General features: G+C 42.9%; 1 protein-coding gene across 2 annotated transcripts in view; it reads right to left on the reverse strand.

Annotated features, from left to right (window-relative positions):
• The window catches only part of CLPB (ClpB family mitochondrial disaggregase), a 147,157-nt gene that overhangs the window by 76,320 nt on the left and 51,581 nt on the right, over positions 1-19,256 (reverse strand). For both annotated transcript variants that reach the window (XM_007173674.2, XM_057553322.1), the window contains exon 4: positions 13,940-14,043. In XM_007173674.2, the coding sequence (XP_007173736.1) occupies positions 13,940-14,043 (104 nt within the window). The remainder of the gene's footprint in view (positions 1-13,939; positions 14,044-19,256) is intronic.

The following is a 19,256-nucleotide window of genomic DNA, read 5'->3' on the forward strand; positions in this document are numbered from 1 at the left end:
GCCCAATTCAAGGCCTCCTCTTCTAGGAAGTCCTTTCCTCCCTGCTCTGCCCTGGATGCCTATCATGTTGATTGTGTGTATCCATTTACCACTTACTTATTGACTGTCTTATAACAGCTCTTGTAATACTTTCTTCTGTTAAAATTTCCCTTCTGACTCCCTAATTTCCTCATGGATGACAGAAACTAGTTCATAACATTTTCTGTATGTATCTCACCCAGCATCACTTCAGTATTTCATGCAGCTTCAGCAACGAGCACACAGGAGCCTTCATTCACCCCCTGCCCTGGAGCACACCACTACTGAGCACCTCAGCACAGTGAGTGCTATGAAAGGCATGTGCGCAAACGGTCTGATGGCAGCAAAGACAGGGCACATGTCACGTGGCCTGGGGAGGAATCTCCCAGAAAAACTATCTGGAAGATGAGGTGGAGAAGAGTGTTCCAGGAAAGGAAGTGGCGTTTGCAAAGGACAGAGGGTGAAGGCTGCATTACCTGCCCATACAAGAAACTGGGAGTCCTTCAGTAAACTTGGAATGCTGAGTGAAGGCAGGTGGAGCAGTGGGTACGCATGAGGTTGCCCAGGCAGGCAGAGGCCTGATCCTGAGAGGGGTTTGGACTCTATTCTGAAAGCTATGCGCAGGCAGTGGTTTTTGTTGATGAATTAAGCAGCATGGGGAACAGCAAGAACAACAGACCAGGAAAAAATTGAACTGGGTTCAAAAATGGCTTTCACTAAACTTGATATATATGTATCTCAACCCCTCCATGTCCCAGATTCCCTATTTTTAAAGTAGAGGAGTTTTTTCACATCAGTGGCTCTTAAAACTTCAGTGGCAACAGAATCACATGGGTAACTTGCAAGAAAAAAAAAAAACAGTTGATTCTTGGCCCCTCGCTTCAGCAATTTAGATTCAATAGGCAGGGCCTGGAAATGCACAGTTGAAAAAGCCCTTTGTGTTGCTCCTCACAGAAAACTCTGAGCAGCACTGGACTAGTCTCTGAGGGTCCTTCCCATTCTAATCTTGTCATGAACACAAGAAAGATGCAAGGCTGGCCAAACCCATCCCACTTCCAAATGCCTGATCCTGCTCTAGGGAAGCCAAGGATGTCTAGGCACCAGAATGTTCTTCCCAAGGCCCATGTTTAGAAAGTTAGAGCAAAGCCCCCAGGACACCAAGTCTTGGGATACTGGAGACATCCAATATCTCACTCAAACCTCCTCTCCCTGCCAAAATCCAAATGGAATTAGGTCCTTCTATACCATATACCTAGTCTTTTTCCTTGTTTATCCAGCAAAGTATTACGTACTTTCCATGGGCTGGGCCGTGGCAATATGAACAGGCTCTGCTCTCAAGATCTTATAAATGCTGCAAATAACATCAAAAGAATCTATCTTTTACCAAGTATCTCTAAAAGGAAAGAGTTCAGAATATTGAGCTGGAAAGACCTGGATTCTAATCCTGGTGACTCTAGAAAATTATTTCATCCCTCTGAGTTTCAAATTGCTCACTGGTAAAATGGAAGCATTAATATCTTTGAATCGGGTTGTTGTGAAAATTGAAATGATGTGATATAGTAAAGGGCACAGGAAATGGCTGCATCTAGGAAATGGCGATTTTTAAATTAACATGTCCTCCCCTGTCCTGGAACCTGTAATATATCCATATCCCTCTGTTTGACTTTCAGAGGCTCTCCTACCTGGTCCTAATGTCTCCAAATAGACTTCCAACTCCTCCCTTCCTGCTGGAGAGACCCCCTCCATGAGATGACCCTGGGGACCCTACCGTGAATCCTCAGTAGGCAGCACTGTGTATTAGGAAGAGCGTAAAGGTCAGAGCCAGTCAGACTGGTAAGCAAAACTCACTGTATGACTTTGATCAAATTAACATCTCTGAGACTCTGTTTTCTCATCTGCAAGATACATATCATCACCTATCTCACAAGATTCAATGGCAAATCCAATTAAAAAATGGACAAAGAATCTGAGTAGATATTTCTCCAGAGAAGACACACAATGGCCTAAAAGCACATGAAAAGATGCTCAACATCATTAGCCATCAAATGCAAATCAAAACCACAATGAGATACCACTTCACATCCACTAGGATGGCTAAAGTGAAAAAGACAGGCAATAATAAGTGTTGATGAGGATGCAGAGAACCTGGAACCCTCATACATGGCTGGTGGGAATGTAAAATGATGCAGCCTCTTTGGAAAACAGTCTGGTAGTTCCTCAAAAGGTTAAACATAGAGTTACTATATGACCCAACAATTCTATTCCTAGATATAAACCCAAGAAAACTGAAAACATTATGTTCACACAAAAACTTGTACACAAACATTCACAGCGGCATTATTCATGATAGCAAAAGTCGAAACAACCGAAATGACTCTCAATTGATGAACAGATAAACTAAATGTAGTATAGCCATTAATGGAATATTATTCAGCTAAGAAAAAGGAATGAAGTATTGATACATGCTACAACTTGAATGAACCCTGAAAACATGCTAAGTCAAAAAGAATTCAGCCACAAAAGATCACATATTGTATGATTCCATTTATATGAAGTGTCCAGAATGGGCAAACCTATGGAAACAGAAAGTAGATTAGTGGTTGTCTAGAGCTAGGGAGAGTTGAGAGACGTGGAGAATGATTGATAATGGGTATGGGGTTTCTTTACGGGGTGATGAAAATGTTCTAAAATTGATTGTGGTGATGGTGGCACAAATCTTGTGAATATACTATAAACCACTGAATTACGCACTTTAAATGAGTAAACTGTATAGTATGTAAATTAAATCTCAATAAAACTATTACATTAAAAAATGTAAAGAACTGAGCACATTGCCTGGCATGTAGTAAGGATGCAATAAATGGTAATAAATTTATTATTGTGCCCTTTCCTCTTCTTGATGCCACTCTAACCATGGCCAGAATCACCTCTTACACTAACACTGAAGAATATGTCAGGCTCATTGAAGGGAGCCCATTTCATACTCAGTGAAGGGTCACAGGTGAGTTCTGAAGGCTAATATCCCAGGACTAAGAGTCTTACATAAATATATAACTCTTGGGGGACTTCCCTGGGGGTCCAGTGGTTAAGACTCTGTGCTTCTACTTCAGGGGACATGGGTTCGATCCCTGGTTCAGGAACTATGATCTCACATGCCGTGCAGTACAGCAAAAAATTAAAAAATATATTTAAAAAATATATTTATATACATATTAATATAATACATATATATAAATATATATAATATATATTAAAATATATATATATATAAAATATCTATATATATAAAACTCTTGAAGTAATAAGAAAATAATGGCCTCCATTTACTGAGCACTTACTATGTGCCAGGTACTGTGCAAGGAACTTTATAATTATTTTCCTTGAAAGAATCATACGGGGTTGTTATTATTATTATTCTTATTTACTAAATGAAGCAGCTGGCACTTAGAGAGGTTATGTAGCTTGTTTCAGGTCATACTGGTAGTCAATGACTGAGCTAGTCCGTTCAACTCCAAGGCTTTTACTCTCTTCTCTATGTGATATCATGGCTTCACTATTTCTTCCTTTTATTTATCTATGTTTTACCCATTCTTTACAACTCAAGAAGTCTGATTTTCACTGATCTCCCTTTCCTCTCTGCATTCTAGTACTGTCTAGTCCACATCAAATTAGTTAACATTTTCTCTTACATAGTCTTTTGTGTTCTCAGATTGCTTCATGCATACACTCTTGAGCATCGCAGGTGTTCCATAAATAACTTCTTTAGTGAATGGATGTTACGCTTGTCTCTCCAAGCAGAAAACAGGTTCTTGAAGGACAGATACTGTGTCTTATAGATCTCTTTAACCTTCATGTAGAGAACGGTCATCTAGGCTGGCCTATGGCTGGAGGGTTAGACCCTGCTTAAAAATGGTTCTCACAAACACCATGCTCTCTGTCCATAGACTGGAAGGTTTCTCCTTAAGAACAGGACCCTGGCTCACCTTATTATACCTTATCATAGTGTAGTAGGAGCTCAGAAAGGTTTGATGAATTAAAGAGAAGACTGGGCTAGCACTTAACTCTACTGGAGACACATCAAGGGCAGCCTTCCCATTGGGATCCCAAGTCCATCTTCTCTCACTCCAAGAAAGAGAAGTGGAAGAGCAGGAAGGTTGGCCTGGAACCTTAAGACGATAGGTTGTTCACCCTGCCTGTGGCCCTAGACAGTCAGTGTGGCATCCTCTCGGGACCAGGACCCTCCTCTGACCACAGACCCAGGTAGAGCTTTCCAGAGCCCACGTCTCACCTGCACACCATCAAAATCAAAGAGCTGGGCAAACTCTTAAGAATCTATTACCTGTTCTGTTATCTTTTACTCTGTTATCTACAGACCCATCAACACTCTGTTTGAACTTCCACTACTTCCCATCTCTCCTAACTCTCAGGGGAATAACATGCTCACAGGTATCTAGAGTCCCTTTGATCTGTCCTATAATTACCCTGATCTCACCTTCTCCTACTCCCCTGCCCCCACCCTGATCCTAACCAAAGCAGTATTCTTTCAGGTCCAGGGATCCTCTGGGCAGTGCTGGCAACAAGAGGAAGGAGTCTGACCTCTCTGCTTCTCAGCCAGCTATGCTACTTGGTTGGCCAAACTTGGTCCCTCTGTGCTCCCCATCTCTACACCTGCTTGCCTCTCCTCTGCCTTTTCTATAAGATGTTAAAAACCCGCAATAAAAAACAAATACAAAATGCTGTAATTAATAGCCAATTCCAAGCCAACCCAGCATCTCTACTAATAAACCTCAACACTTGCAAAAAGAACAATAAATTCTGCCCCTCTCTGGTTCTGGGGTGGTCTCTTATATATACTCTGTGTGTGTGTATGTATGTGGGTAAGTGTGTCTACATATATATTTATTTTCCTTTATTTCCCATCCAGGGAGGGGCAGAATAATGAACTGCGTGCGTCAGGGAAGATGAATCTGAGATACTAGGGAGCAGTGCAGTAAAAAGATTAAAGTGTTATTATTGTTGGGTTTTTTTCCCCCATGGTCCATTGTGACAGCTCGACCGTCATCTGTAAAAAATGTCTCAGTGAGAGATAATCATCGGAAACTCAATAAAGCGTCAGGGGGAGCCTCAGCCCCCATCAATCACTGGGTGCCTGGAAAATTTCAGCCCTCTGTCTCCCTTCCTGCTATCCATATAAATGTCTCTAATATATTTTGTGTGGTGTGTGGGACCCATCCCTGATTTGGAACTTTTGATGAAAAAATATTTATACACAAAATATGTAAATCAGTTAAAAATCGCAAGACTAGTTCTTTGACACCCCATCCCACTTTTTTATTTTTATAAATGTATCGAATTTATTCTTTTTAATAAAACATGTCAACTAGTCTATCTCCCTCTCCTAGTTAAATGTATATATAGATTTGGAGGGCTAAAAGGATGGAAACAATTAACCTAACTGGCTGCTACACTTAATCTTGAAGTTGGCCAAAAGGCCTGATAGATAGACAGTGCATTGTCCATCCTAGTGACTCTGTAGTGGCTGACACTGCTGAGAAATGACATGTAGAACCACTGGCACTGAAGGTGTGACAAGGCTCTGACAATGATGAGGAAGAGGCAGGGACATTATTAAAAATAATAGCTTGCCCGAACAGCTTTTTGCCTGGCAGATCCCCAAGCCTTCCAAGACTTTGGACAAGTCAGAGGTTCTGAGCTAAGTGTGGGGTACATACAGGCTGATATGGTTGCTGGGTTCCTACAAGGGCAGGAGACAGTTTTGCTGGCATCTGGCATCATCTCTCTGCCTCAGTTTCCTTTAGTGCCTACATCACAGGGTTGCTGTGAGCACACAGTAAGTATCAATAAACATAACCTGCTGCTGTAGCTATCGTCATCATCATCATCTTACTATTATTATTATCATCACTTCCCCCTGCTTCTCTACCCTGGAAGGAATCAGTTCCTGCAGTACCTTCTCCTCTAGGACCTTCAAGACTCCTCTCTGCCTAAAGGATAAGGTCCAAGAATCTTGATTTGCCCCAGCCTACTCTCTTTAAAGCAGCACCTTTACTGCTCATTACCCTCTAAAATGAATCTTCTGCTGTACGGATGCTTCACCCCAACAAGTTTACTTGCTGCCCTGAAATATGTTTTTTCTGTTTTCCACCCCTGAATATTTTGGACATAACATACCCCTTCTCTGATATACCCAATTCACACTTAGTTGCAGGCCCTTCCATAAAACCTTCTTACACTTTGAGGATCAAATACCATTTTACTTCCTGATGTTTCAGCCAGAGATTCTCTTCTCTGAGCTCTGATAGTCCTTGTTATCTGCACCTCTGACTGGACCCTTGTCAAACACTGTCTTGGTCATGTCGTCAATCTTTATTGTTATTAATTATCATTCTTGCTGATACCTTATATGTGCATGATACCTTGTATTTTCTCAAATATTTCATAAGTACTTCAATTTGATCTTTATAATAAGCCTATGGTATAAAAAGTATTATTCTCTACAGATGAGAAAATCAAGGCTTAGAGAGCTAAAGAGAACTGCCCAAGGTCACACAGTTAGGTGATAGCCAAGCCATTCCTTGGACTCTGAGATAATGTTTGGTTCTTTGCAGGTAACAGTTTGCTACCACTGAAAAGCATTTGGAAGGCTGTGACAGAGACTCTGAATGAAGTTTTATAAGAGTATGATGAGGACAAAGATGATATAAAAATAGAAATTTACATTAATGGAATTCCTTCTATGTTCTAGGTTTTAGGCTAGGGATAAATATACTACCCCTAACTCTCCCAATAACCTTTATTTTACAAATAAGGAGATGCAGCCTCTGAGAGGTACAGAAAATTGTTCCAGGTGTCATAGCTACTAAGTGTTCTGTACACCCATAATACCATGGCTTAAGCACACAGACGCTCTAGGAATGAAACTTAAAGTGGCAAAAAAAAAAGGTCTCTTCCAGGGAGGAGAAGGTCCAGATGAGTTTTTTTAAAGCAGTTCAAGCACAAGTAGCCTAGATCATCTACTCAAGAGTGGGAGCCTGTTAGAAATGCAGAAATGCAAAATATCAGGTCTTACCCCAGACACACTGAATCAGAATCTTGGGAGTTGGGGTGTGGCAGGAATCTGTGTTTTAACAAGCTCTCTAGGTGATTCTTAGGTCCTTGGGAGCCTTATTACTCCCATTTGAGTTTGTCTCCAAGGGCACAGATTCTCTCTGCTTTGCCTGGGTAGGTCTGGACATGCAGTGGGTGCTAGGTGTTAACTTATAGTGAACAGATGAGCTAGGGTAAGACTACTCCTTAGCATGTCCTGGGGAGACGGAGAAATTTTATAGAGAGCAGTCCCATTACCGCCGCGGGGACTCCTAGCCATCTCCTGAACTCCAGGGCACTTGTCCACTGGTTTGTGATGTACCAGCTTGCATCGTCCTGTCCCCCATCTGAAGACACAGAGATGGGGAAGTCAGCTGGAGCAGGTCAGGACCTGCAGCCCCTGGAGCTGTGGGAAGAGGGCCACCTGGGCAGGTTCAGCCAGGCAAGCCAGGCCCTCTACCCCCAGAAGGGCCCTGTGCCAACCCAGCTTCTGCACAACTCATCTATATACAGCCGCCACTTGGAGCTGAGAAGAGAAGCTGATTTATAGCCTGCTCTGGCCACGTTTCTGCCGTGTTTTATTGTTTTAATTGTCTATGTGGGAGGCGCTCAGAATGCTCACTTGCATTTCTGACAGCCCCAGACACCCAATGTTTATAACAGTTACTTACAAGCAGCCAGCAGCATCCCTGACTGGGTGACTTGTTTACTGTTACGTCTAATCTACTGCCTCCTCCACCTGAGGATTGGGGCCCACCACCCCATGTGGAACTCTCCTAAAGTGGGCATGGGTGGGGCTCAAGGCACTGAATGGAATGTGGTCAAGATCAGGGAGTGAGTTGGTAGAGAAGCAGCCGTGATCTCTTAAGCTCCCCTCCACATGTCCCCTCTAAGTGCCTTGCTCAAGCTGTGCTCCCTGCTAAGAAAATCTTTTCTTTTTTTTCCCCTCCTCTTCACTCTCCAAAGCCCAGTTCAAATCCTACTTCTTCTAAGTACATCACTTGCTCTGACGATGAGCCTAAAGTTTCTAGAACCTTAGAAATCACATGGCTGACAGGAACCTTGGAGGCTATATAATCTAATGACCCTTTACAAAATCCCTGATGGGCGGACAGCCAGCCTCTGTCAGTGCCCCTTGAGTGGTGAGTTGCTCAGTACCTCCAAGGCAGGTTTCCTGCCTTACACTGATCCAAGACCCAACTCCATACAGAAATTCTTCATCACATGCTACTGTGCTTTACATGTATTTATTTCTAGTCATCCAAACAACCCTTTAAGATGGGTATTGTTATCCCTATGTTACAGATGAGAAAACCTAAATTCAAGGACCTTTAAGCCACTTGCTTAAGATCACACAGCTGGTGACAGAGCTTAGAGGACCCATTACTTCCTGGCACTGAAGACTGACCTTTCTCCAGGATACCGCTGTGCCTCTGAAGATGCCATTCTGAGAACTGGAGAGAATGGACAGAACAGTCAGACCAATAAGGCCAAGCATCCCTACATCACCTGTACCAGCAGACCTGCTCTCTACCCAGAAACACCAACCTTGACAAGAGTTGAAGATACTGTAATGTGCCAGTTGTGCAGGCTTCTTGCTAGAGCAATGCCAAATGTCAAACAGGAGAAGGGTTTCACTAGGAATGGGGCAACCGACAGCCAAGTCTCAGCAAAGAGGTTTCTTTCCTCTCTAGGCTGTGCCCGTTCTGAGCAGGCAGAACGGATACAGAGCCTCTCTGAGAGAAAACCAGGCAACTTCTCTGATACCTTTTGGTCTCCTTGCCTGGATCCTCTTTCCTCCCCACACCTTAAATGCTGGTACCCTGAGTGAAGGACTTGTCCTCCTATCCCTTCCCTTTAACTCCTTTCCTTAGGCAGTTTCAGTCACATTCATTGTTTTAACTACCAAGCAAATGCTGCCAGACTTCTTTGAACTACAGACCCACTCATCTAACAGCTCACCCAAAGCAGAACCCGAGATGACAGATGGGCGCCTCCTTTTCCATCAATTCCCACACTCCACTGAATACTCTACCTCCTCCTAATATTTTTCTAATACCTATTCTCTCCATTCCCAAAGATTTCTTTTAGAAATCCCCAGAAACGAGAAATGCATTTTGAGGGAGAGGAGCATGGCTTCTCATCCACTTCTCCAAGGGATCCATCATCCCCCAAACATCAAAAATCATTGCTAATCTCTCCTCTCCAATTCATCCCCACCCCATCAGAATGGTCCATCTAAAATGCTAATGTAAACTGAGCATTCTCCTACTTAAAATCCTTTGATGACCTTCAGAAAACACTATGAGCTCCCTAGAATTGCCTTTCAGGGTCCTTCCCACATAGAACCCTGCCTCCCTCTCTGGTCTTACTTCTTGCTGTTCTCAGTACTGTGGTAGATGATTCCAGTGGCTGTCACCTATCCCATATCTCTGCATGTGTTATCACTTCTACCTGGAAAGTCCACCCCTCTTAGTCTGCCTGGCAGTCTCTGACTCATCCTTAAAACCCAGTTCAAAGTCACTTACCCTGTGACACTTCCCAGATATCAGTCTGCCTTCAGGTAGAGGGCATCACTACCTATACCAGTGCTACCTATATCCTTTGTACATCTATCAACCTTTGCATTTATCATTCTGCACTGTGGTGCCTGTTCATAGATCTGTCTTCTTACTTGACTGGGAGCAGATCATATATATTGAGGGGCTAGATCATATATATCCATTTTTATTTATTTATTCCCAGCATCTGGCAGAGTGCCTGACACTCAGTAAGCACATGCTCAATTATAAATAAACAAAACTAATAAGCAATTACAACCGTAGAGTACTTTATAATTCACACACCACATACTTTATCTCTTCATCTTCACATAATACTGATAAGGTAGACAAGTGATATATTATGGGGGTTTAGGGAGGTCTTGCCAAAGTCACAAACTACAACTCACTCTTCCCTTCAGTACTGAGCACAGGCTGAGTCCCACAGAAATATCTATTAGAAATTTAGTGAACTTGATGGACTTTGGCACTGACTTTATGCTTTGCTTGTGTTTTGAAGAACTCTGCTGAGCTTGTGACTTTCCTGTGAATTTGCCTAGACACACTCTGGACAAGGAGCTTGTACCTCGTCTTCTACTTAACCTCCTCACACATCCCCAAGTCAGGTAGCTTCCCATGAAAAAGTCAGTCCAATCCAAAGAAAAAAAGAACCACAGGATTCTTTTGTTTCTGTCTACTTCATCAGTGAGAATGATCCCGAGCTGGGTACAGTGACTTGCATACAGTGGGCAATCAATAAATACTGGTTGAGGGGCTTCCCTGGTGGCGCAGTGGTTGAGAATCTGCCTGCCAATGCAGGGGACACAGGTTCGAGCCCTGGTCTGGGAAGATCCCATATACCGCGGAGCAACTAGGCCCATGAGCCACAATTACTGAGCCTGCGCGTCTGGAGCCTGTGCTCCGCAACAAGAGAGGCCGCGATAATGAGAGGCCCACGCACCGCGATGAAGAGTGGCCCCCACTTGCCGCAACTAGAGAAAGCCCTCGCACAGAAACGAAGACCCAACACAGCCATAAATAATAAATAAATAAATAAATAAATAAATAAATAAATAAATAAATAAATAAATACTGGTTGAATGGATAAATGAATGAGGTATCTTTAAATGGAAAAAGGAAAGAAAAATATGTTTAAGAAGGAGTTAAAGGCTTAGACTGGTAAGGAGAGGAGAACCCTGAGACGATTTTAAAGAATTGTCACTCTCCAGGCCCGGAGTCAGAAAGCAGAGGCCATGAAGTCAGAGAGCAGAGTACATCCACACTGATACACCAGGGAAAATCAGATGAGCTGCCAGAAAACTGTGGCCGGCAAAGGTAGTCTGAAATTCAAAAAAGAGAAAAAGCTACAGAGAGAGTTAGATCTCACAAGCCACAGAGCAGTGAGTTTATCAATGATTGTTGATAAAATTTATTATTTCAATCTAGAATTTATTTTTAATGGTTCTGAAACACTTAGGTGATTACTGGGTACCAGTATGGGTTCGCTAAGGATAAGACAAAACCATGGCAGAATAACCTAATATCCTTTTGGGAAAGGATTACTGAGCAACAAATTAAGACAAATGTTAAACATGTTTTTATTTCAGCAATAAACGGAGAAAATCTCTTAAAATTTTGTGGACAGGATGAAGAAATGGAGGCTAGAAAAGAATGAAGTTTGGTGGATCTACAACTGTGACTGTTGAGTAATGCTTCTAAATTGTCCTGATCATGAGCTCCAGGGCTCTGTACTTAACAGAGTCCTGTAAACATTTTAATTCAAGACTAGCACATGAAGTACATGATGGCAGGGATCTTGTCTGTCTAACTCACCAGTACCTAGATCAGTGCCTGCTAGATAGGAATTTGATGAATAAAATTTTGTAAAATTATTGTTGAATAAGTAAATGAATCCATAGAAAGCCTATTTGCTAACTTTGCAAATCATATAAAATAAGAAGAGATAGTTAATATTTTTATCTTTATTTCATGAGAGATATGCTAGCCTATTCCAATATTTTTGTTGTCTACCTATCTACCTACCTAGAATATAGGCTTGCTAGCAAGAGTTAAAAAAAATTCAGAGGAGGTTGATGAAAACAGGCAAAGAAATGGAAAGGAAGCAAGGAAAGGAGGGAAGAAGGAGGGAGGAAGGGAGGGAGGGAGGGAGGAAGGAAGGAAGGAAAGAAAAAAGGAAATATCTTAAACATGGTTGGCAAACTACAGCCTATGGGCCAAATCCAGCCTGCTGCCAATATTTGTAAAGTTTTACTGGAACACATCCACACACACTCATTTGTTTATTGTGTTCTACGCTACAGTGGCCAAGCTGAGTAGTCACAGCTAAGACCAACTGGCCCACAAAGCTTAAAATGTTTACTATCTGGCACTTTCCAGAAGAAGTTTGCTGATCACTGATCTAGAATGTTGAATATGAGCATCAGTCTGGAAAGCTGAACTATTAGAACACAAAGGTACAAAACTTGAAAGGCACAAAACTTGAAAGGCACGGGTGGGGACTGGTGTGACAGCAGAGGTTGGATTAGACGGCTTCACAGTTCTGAGATTCTGTGAAATAAAAAATGCTTACTCTGGACCCTGTTGGGATCCCAAGAACAGATAAGAAGGCACTCAAATAATCCCTTCCCTTCTACCTGGCCCTGCCCTCTCAGCAAATGCTCCTCCTTGCTTTTTGGTGAGAGCACCTGAACAGAAGACAGAGCTGAGGGTGGCAATGCTATGTCTGAGTGAGGAGAGGACAGCCTATAAGTTGAGTCCCCACACACCAGGCTGCAAATATAGGGCAAGTTTGGTACTCATGAAATTCTCCTCTGTTGGAAACAAAGTGAACATGATTCCCCCAGCTCAGTGGGGAATCCAAGGAGGCATAGGTCAAGGCCTGAACATGGAACTGTCAGCTGACGAGGAAAGAAAAGACATATGAGCAGATCAGAGTTCAAATAACCACATAAGGGGCCAAGATGTAGAGAACATTCAAAAGAGCAGCTGAGGGCAGGCTGCAGCAAAGGTTCCATGGAGGATCTAGTCACAGCAAGTGAGCTTGATAAAAGGAGCAGGTTCAGAGAGGTGGAGAGGCAGGGGGAGGGCAACTTCACACTGCAACTGGGTAGCAATGCTCTGATGCTCTTGACATTTCTCTCACGCTACTGATTTGAGAAACCTTGCTGGGGCAGCAATGACACCTCTGCCCTAGGCTACCACACCCACGTCAGTCTGGAAGCCTTGCTGACATCTCTGAGGGCTGAGCACACTGCTTCCCTCTGCTGAACCTTCCCTCAGGTCAATGTTCTGACCCTTAGGCAGTCAGCAAGGCTGTCTGTCCTCCTGGCATTACTGCCAACCCTAAAGTAGCCACTGCTCATCTGCCCTGCTGCTGGGAAGTGAGGGGAATCTCAGCCTGTGTGAGTGATCCAGGATAATGGGCGGGCAGCAGAGCCAATCTGGACAAGCAAAGCTCAAACGTAAAATATTCATCTCTGTCTGCAGTCAAAGCAACCTGCCCTCTTCTCAACCCTACTTGAGAAAAACTACTCACCAGAGGCAGTAACGGACTAACTTGCCCAGGTACCCTTCAACGGACACGTGACCAAGCCCTGGTAGGTACACACCGCCTCTTTCCTCTGAGAAGTCCAAGCAACCACCCACACAACACCCCAGGGAGGCACTGATGACCACCCCATTTTACAAGCACAGACAAGGTCCACTCTTTGTCCTGGGTCATTCAGTAAGTTGAGGGGCCAGTCCAGAGAGAGGACTGTATTTCACACAGAAGAGGGGAAAAAAACAGTTGAGGGACTTCTGAGGCTGAGGAAACCAGTGAGGCTGCTTTCTAGTTCTGGGGCAGAGCTGGGACAGGGTAAGTCTACAGAAAGTAGAGGAAGAATAAATCCACATTCCACACAGTAGCCTTAATTATTTTATGGAAACCTGCTCCACTGTCCACTCATCTGAGACTCCACAGATTGAGGCACTTTTGGGAGAATGCCAGTTAAAAGGTTCTTCTACCCCTCCCCCCCGGTTATGAAATTGGGCCTCTATGTTATTCCCCAAGGCTTGAAGTGACATAAATTATAGAGCCAGAGGGGACTGTGAAGGGCATCTGTTCCAAGCCTTTTGGGCTTTCCATGAGTTCCTAGAGGATGAGGGACTTGCAGGCTCTCACCCTGAGTTGCTGGCAGAGCTGGCACAGAGCACGGCTGCCTGGAAGCCACAGGGAGGAGAGATCTCAGAACAGCAGGGTAGCCCACACTTACCTTCTAAAGAATGGATTCCCTGCTCCTTGGCGGTCTTGTAAACACTGCTGAAATCATCCCCGAGGTTTGGGTCAGCACCAGCTGCAAGCAGGACCTGCACCACACTGGAAGAAATCAAAAAGATACCAAGTGTCGAAAACAGGAAAGGCCCAGGAAGTAGACACTCAGATTCTGAGGCATGTTTGGGGACTGGATCTGCCTCTGCTCATGTGAGTGGTACAGTGGAGAGAACATGAACTTTACGAGCATCAAAGACAAGGGTAGGAAAGTTGGCTCTGAAACTTTACTGGCTGAGAGGCTCTGGACACGTTATCTAACACCTCTCTAAGGCTCAGTGTCCACGACTATAAAATACGAAGTGTTTATTCAACAATTACTTATCAAATGCTTACTATGTTCTGGTCACTGTTGTAGGTGCTAGGGTCCATGCCCTCAAGGAGCTTACAGTCTCTTCTGGGAAGGACAACAATTTAGCATAAAATTACAGCGAAGTGTGATAAAGGCTACGATTGGAGAAGTACCATGTATGGTGGGAAACCAAGGGAGGGGATCAAGAAAGGCCTCCCAGAGGACGTGGTATTTAAGGTATTAAAGACTTGGAAGGCTGAGTAGCCAGATCTGGGTTGGTGAAGTGGGAGGACCCAATGCATTTACAAATCTTGGAGGCAAAAGAGCACGAAGCTTCACCTGAAGAAAGCAGAATTGGGGATTTCCCTGGTGGCACAGTGGTTAAGAATCTGCCTGCCGATGCAGGGGACACAGGTTCCATCCCTGGTCCAGGAAGATCCCACATTCCGCGAAGCAACTAAGCCCGTGCACCAAAACTACTGAGCCTGCGCTCTAGAGCCCGTGAGCCACAACTACTGAGCCCGCACGCCTAGAGCCTGTGCTCTGCAACAAGAGAAGCCACTGCAATAAGAAGCCCGCGCACCGCAACGAAGAGTAGCCCCTGCTTGCCGCAACTAGAGAAAGCCCACACGCAGCAACGAAGACCCAACGCAGCCAAAAAAAATAAAATAAAAAAAAAAAAAAAAAAAAAGAAGGTAGAATTGGAGTAGAGGGTGTAAGGGGGAGAAAAGTGGGGAATGAGATAAGCCACTGAAGGGATTAAAAGGGAAGTGATGTGGCAACACATGCTTTTCCTCCCCACTTCAAGATATATACATTTTAAAAAATGCAAATCATATTGAAATATTAAATTGAAAAATGAAAGTCTTCCCTTATAGCCATCTCCTTAATCTAAATTCTAAGAGTAACCACTATTTATAGTTTGGTGTGTTTCCTTCCAAATCTTTGCTATTAGCAGAATCACTCCTATAGCTGTGTGAGAATGGACTGGAGGGAGTAGGACAAGAGGCAGGAGCCTCCACAGGGAGGTTAAATTAGGTGAATTTATACAGCACCAAGCACAGTGCCTGACCCAGGAATGCTCCATATATGTTAGCTTCCCTTCTACCATGTAATGTTCCTGCTAATACTTTCCTTTTTTTCCCTAATAAAAAAAGGTTCGTGTTCACTATAAAAAAAACTCAGAAGATACAGCTAATCAAAAAGAAAAAAATGTTTTAGAATATATAACATCTTTCCAGTTTTTTCAATGTATGCACATTTTTATTTACCAAAAATGGGATCATATATAAACTCTCCCTAAACACACACATACCTCACCCTTTCCATGTATTAAATATCTGTCTATCACATTGTTTTTAATGACTGCACAGTATTCTACTAAAAGGCTAGTCTATATTTAGCTAATCCGCAATGGTAAAACAATTAAGATTATTTTTAATATTTCAATAACAATCTCTATTTCCTTTGAATAAATTCCTAAGAGATGAATTTCTAGATCAAAAGTATAAGCATTTTTAAGGCTTTTGATAAATGTTACTAAATTACCTTTCAGAAAGATTGTACCGATTTTTATTTTTACTATCAAAGGAAGAAGGATGAGAGTAACCACTGTGCCTTCCTTTCACCAAAGCTTTTTCATTATGTGTTAATCTGGACACAGAAAATGGAATCACACTGCTGTTTCAACTTGCATTTCCTTGATTACTAGTGAGGTTGGACTTAAAAAAAATGTTTAGTAATCAGTTGTTTCTTTTTTCATGAATCACAATTATCAATTTTGTTTTTATTTTCAGGCATAATGTCCTTTCCCTATTTTTCTCTTAGTATGTTCATCTTTTGCTCAATGGCCTTCAAAACTATTAATGCTTTTGAAGGCATAAATGGCAAGCATTTAAAAAAATTACTCTAGGGAATTCGCTGGTGGTCCAGTGGTTAGGACTTGGCACTTTCACTGTCAGGGCCCGGGTTCCATCCCTGGTTGGGGAACTAAGATTCTGGGAGCCTTGTGGCCCAGCCAAAAATAAATAAATTAAAATTTAAAAATTACTCTATCATAAATATTAAAAAGCCAACCTACAGTTTTAGTTTCTCTCCTTTGTTAGTTTTTCAATATCTGTAGCCAGCAGTATTGTTGGTTTTCCCTGTATCAACTGGTTTGAGTTTCATAACCTTCAACAGGCACAGGACCTGCCCAATTATTTGCTGAATGGATGAATGAATTTCAATAACTCCCATGCACACAAACACACAGTCCTCATAGGTAAGTCAAAGAACCAGAATCTATCTCCCACATAGATGAGGTTCTTCTACATCTGATCTAACATGGTCAAGTGAGCCTCCTGTGTCTATTCCCCTTACCTAAAAGGATCTTAAGAATTACCTTTTCCAGGTAATTTATCTAGGATATGAATTATGATCCCAAAGAGAAATAAGAAGGGTCTCTAAGCACCTAAAATCCATGTCTAAAACTCAGATATTTAACTCACAGCAGAGTCTGTCAGGTTTTCACTTGGAGACTATTTGCTCAGAGTTTACACATAATTTGGATTAAGACTGGCATTAGTCTTCCTTCTTGCCAGAAGATTAAAAGTTAAGAGGGTCCAAAAGGCTGTTAGAGATGGGCAAACTAACTGCAGGCAGTGAGAAAAATATCTGATAGAGAGGGATGTAGTATGGTACAGAGGTTAAGAACGCTGGCTTTAAAATCGGAGACAATATGAGCATGAACATGAATAATGACATTAATGGATTATCACCCACTGGGTACACTAAGATTCCAAGAGTCCGTATTGAAAATAAGTGAGTAAGTCAATGGGAGAGAAGGGAAAGCTCTTCTTTACTGTAGAATGACAACTAATAAATGTAGAACAAATGATGAAATTAGAAAATCATTTTGCAATCATAATTATCAGGGATATTAAGAGTATGTAGCTCAGACTTCCCTGGTGGCACAGTGGTTGAGAACCCGCTTGCCAGTGTACGGGACACGGGTTCGAGCCCTGGTCCAGGAAGATCCCACATGCCATGGAGCAACTGGGCCCGTGCACCACAACTACTGAGCCTGTGCTCTGGAGCCCACAAGCCACAACTACTGAAGCCCACACGCCTGGAGCCTGTGCTCCGCAACAAGAGAAGCCACTGCGATGAGAAGCCCGCACGCTGCAACGATGAGTAGCTCCCACTTGCTGCAACTAGAGAAAGCCCGTGCGCAGCAACGGAGACCCAATGCAGCCTGCCCAAATAAATAAATATATACATACATAAGTAAATGCTAACGAGTACTGTGATGCTCCTAAAGAAGGTTATGGTATGCAGCACCCCCAAATTAAAAAAAAAAAAAAGTATCTAGCTCATATGACTCTGTTAGTGTATGTAATGTGCTTTGTACAGTGCCTGACATATAACAAGTGCTCAGCGAACATTAGTTATCATTCATTACTATGTACCTGACCCTGTAGCTGGGCTGTGGGAAAGTCAAGAGAAGTTTGAACTAAGACACAAATTGGGAAGACAGCATGACATTTTATAACAAGTACAGGGAGACCTGGGTTCAAATCAAAGCTCTATCATTTACTGACTGTGATCTTAGACAAGTTACTATACCTCTGGGACTCCACTTCCTTACTGGAATAACAGATAATGATGCCTCCCTTGTAGGTTGTAAGTGTGTAAAACTCCACAGTGCCTGGCACATCAAAGGAGATCCACAAATATGAGCTCTCTTCTCTGTGTCCATATAATCTTAGTGATAATAACATGAATCTGGGCTGAAGTGGGCTCTAGATCTATACCTAATCACCCCCAGGACGCATGTTGGCATAGCCCTGTGTTAAGAAGGCAGCTCTTCTAGTCATGTACCACAATGTTCACTGCAGCACTACTTACAATAGCCAGGACATGGAAACAACCTAAGTGTCCATCATCAGATGAATGGTTAAAGAAGATGTGGCACATATATACAATGGAATATTACTCAGCCATAAAAAGAAACGAAATGGAGGTATTTGTAGTGAGGTGGATGGACCTAGAGTCTGTCATACAGAGTGAAGTAAGTCAGAAAGAGAAAAACAAATTCCGTATGCTAACATATATATATGGAATCTAAAAAAAAAAAAGGGTTCTGAAGAACCTAGGGGCAGGACAGGAATAAAGACGCAGACGTAGAGAATGGACTTGAGGACATGGGGAGGGGGAAGGGTAAACTGGGACGAAGTGAGAGAGTGGCATGGACATATATACACTACCAAATGTAAAACAGATAGCTAGTGGGAAGCAGCTGCATAGCACAGGGAGATCAGCTCAGTGCTTTGTGACCACCTAGAGGGGTGGGATAGGGAGGGTGGGAGGGAGATGCAAGAGTGAGGGGATATGGGGATATATGTATACGTACAGCTGATTCACTTTGTGATACAGCAGAAACTAACACACCATTGTAAAGCAATTATACTCCAATAAAGATGTTAAAAAAAAAAGGGCAGCTATTCTATATCCTGCACAAGTTGGCTTGTTTTAAAATCTAAGCGAGAAGGGTTTGTCGATCTAAACTCAAAGGGACATAATTTGGTTAATCCTCAGCTGCTGTGTCCAATCACCATCCAATCACACCCCCTCCCATGGCAAGCTGTCCCTCCAGGCAGCTAGTGTCACTAACTGTGCTACCTGGGCCTCTCCAGGTTCCTGAGTATTGATTCCATCTGTCCAATTTGCAGGCTGCAAGACGTGTCCAAGCAACCAAGTATGCTGCCCTTCGCCCCAAAGGGCAGACAGTGGTCTGGCAGGATGGGGAGAGGAAAGTGACTAGGCTAAGCCCTGGGGCTGCTAACCCAATCAAAAGGAATGGGCAATTCACTTCACAAACTTGGAGGACAAAGAGGGTGAGCATCCAAGCTAGTGACTCATTCTGCAATCGTGGAGAAGATTCCTTTCACTTTTAATTAACTCAAAGGCAGCAGCCCCACTGTGGGGT

Source organism: Balaenoptera acutorostrata, chromosome 9 (genome assembly GCF_949987535.1).
Source record: "Balaenoptera acutorostrata chromosome 9, mBalAcu1.1, whole genome shotgun sequence".
NCBI classification, from domain to species: domain Eukaryota; kingdom Metazoa; phylum Chordata; class Mammalia; order Artiodactyla; family Balaenopteridae; genus Balaenoptera; species Balaenoptera acutorostrata.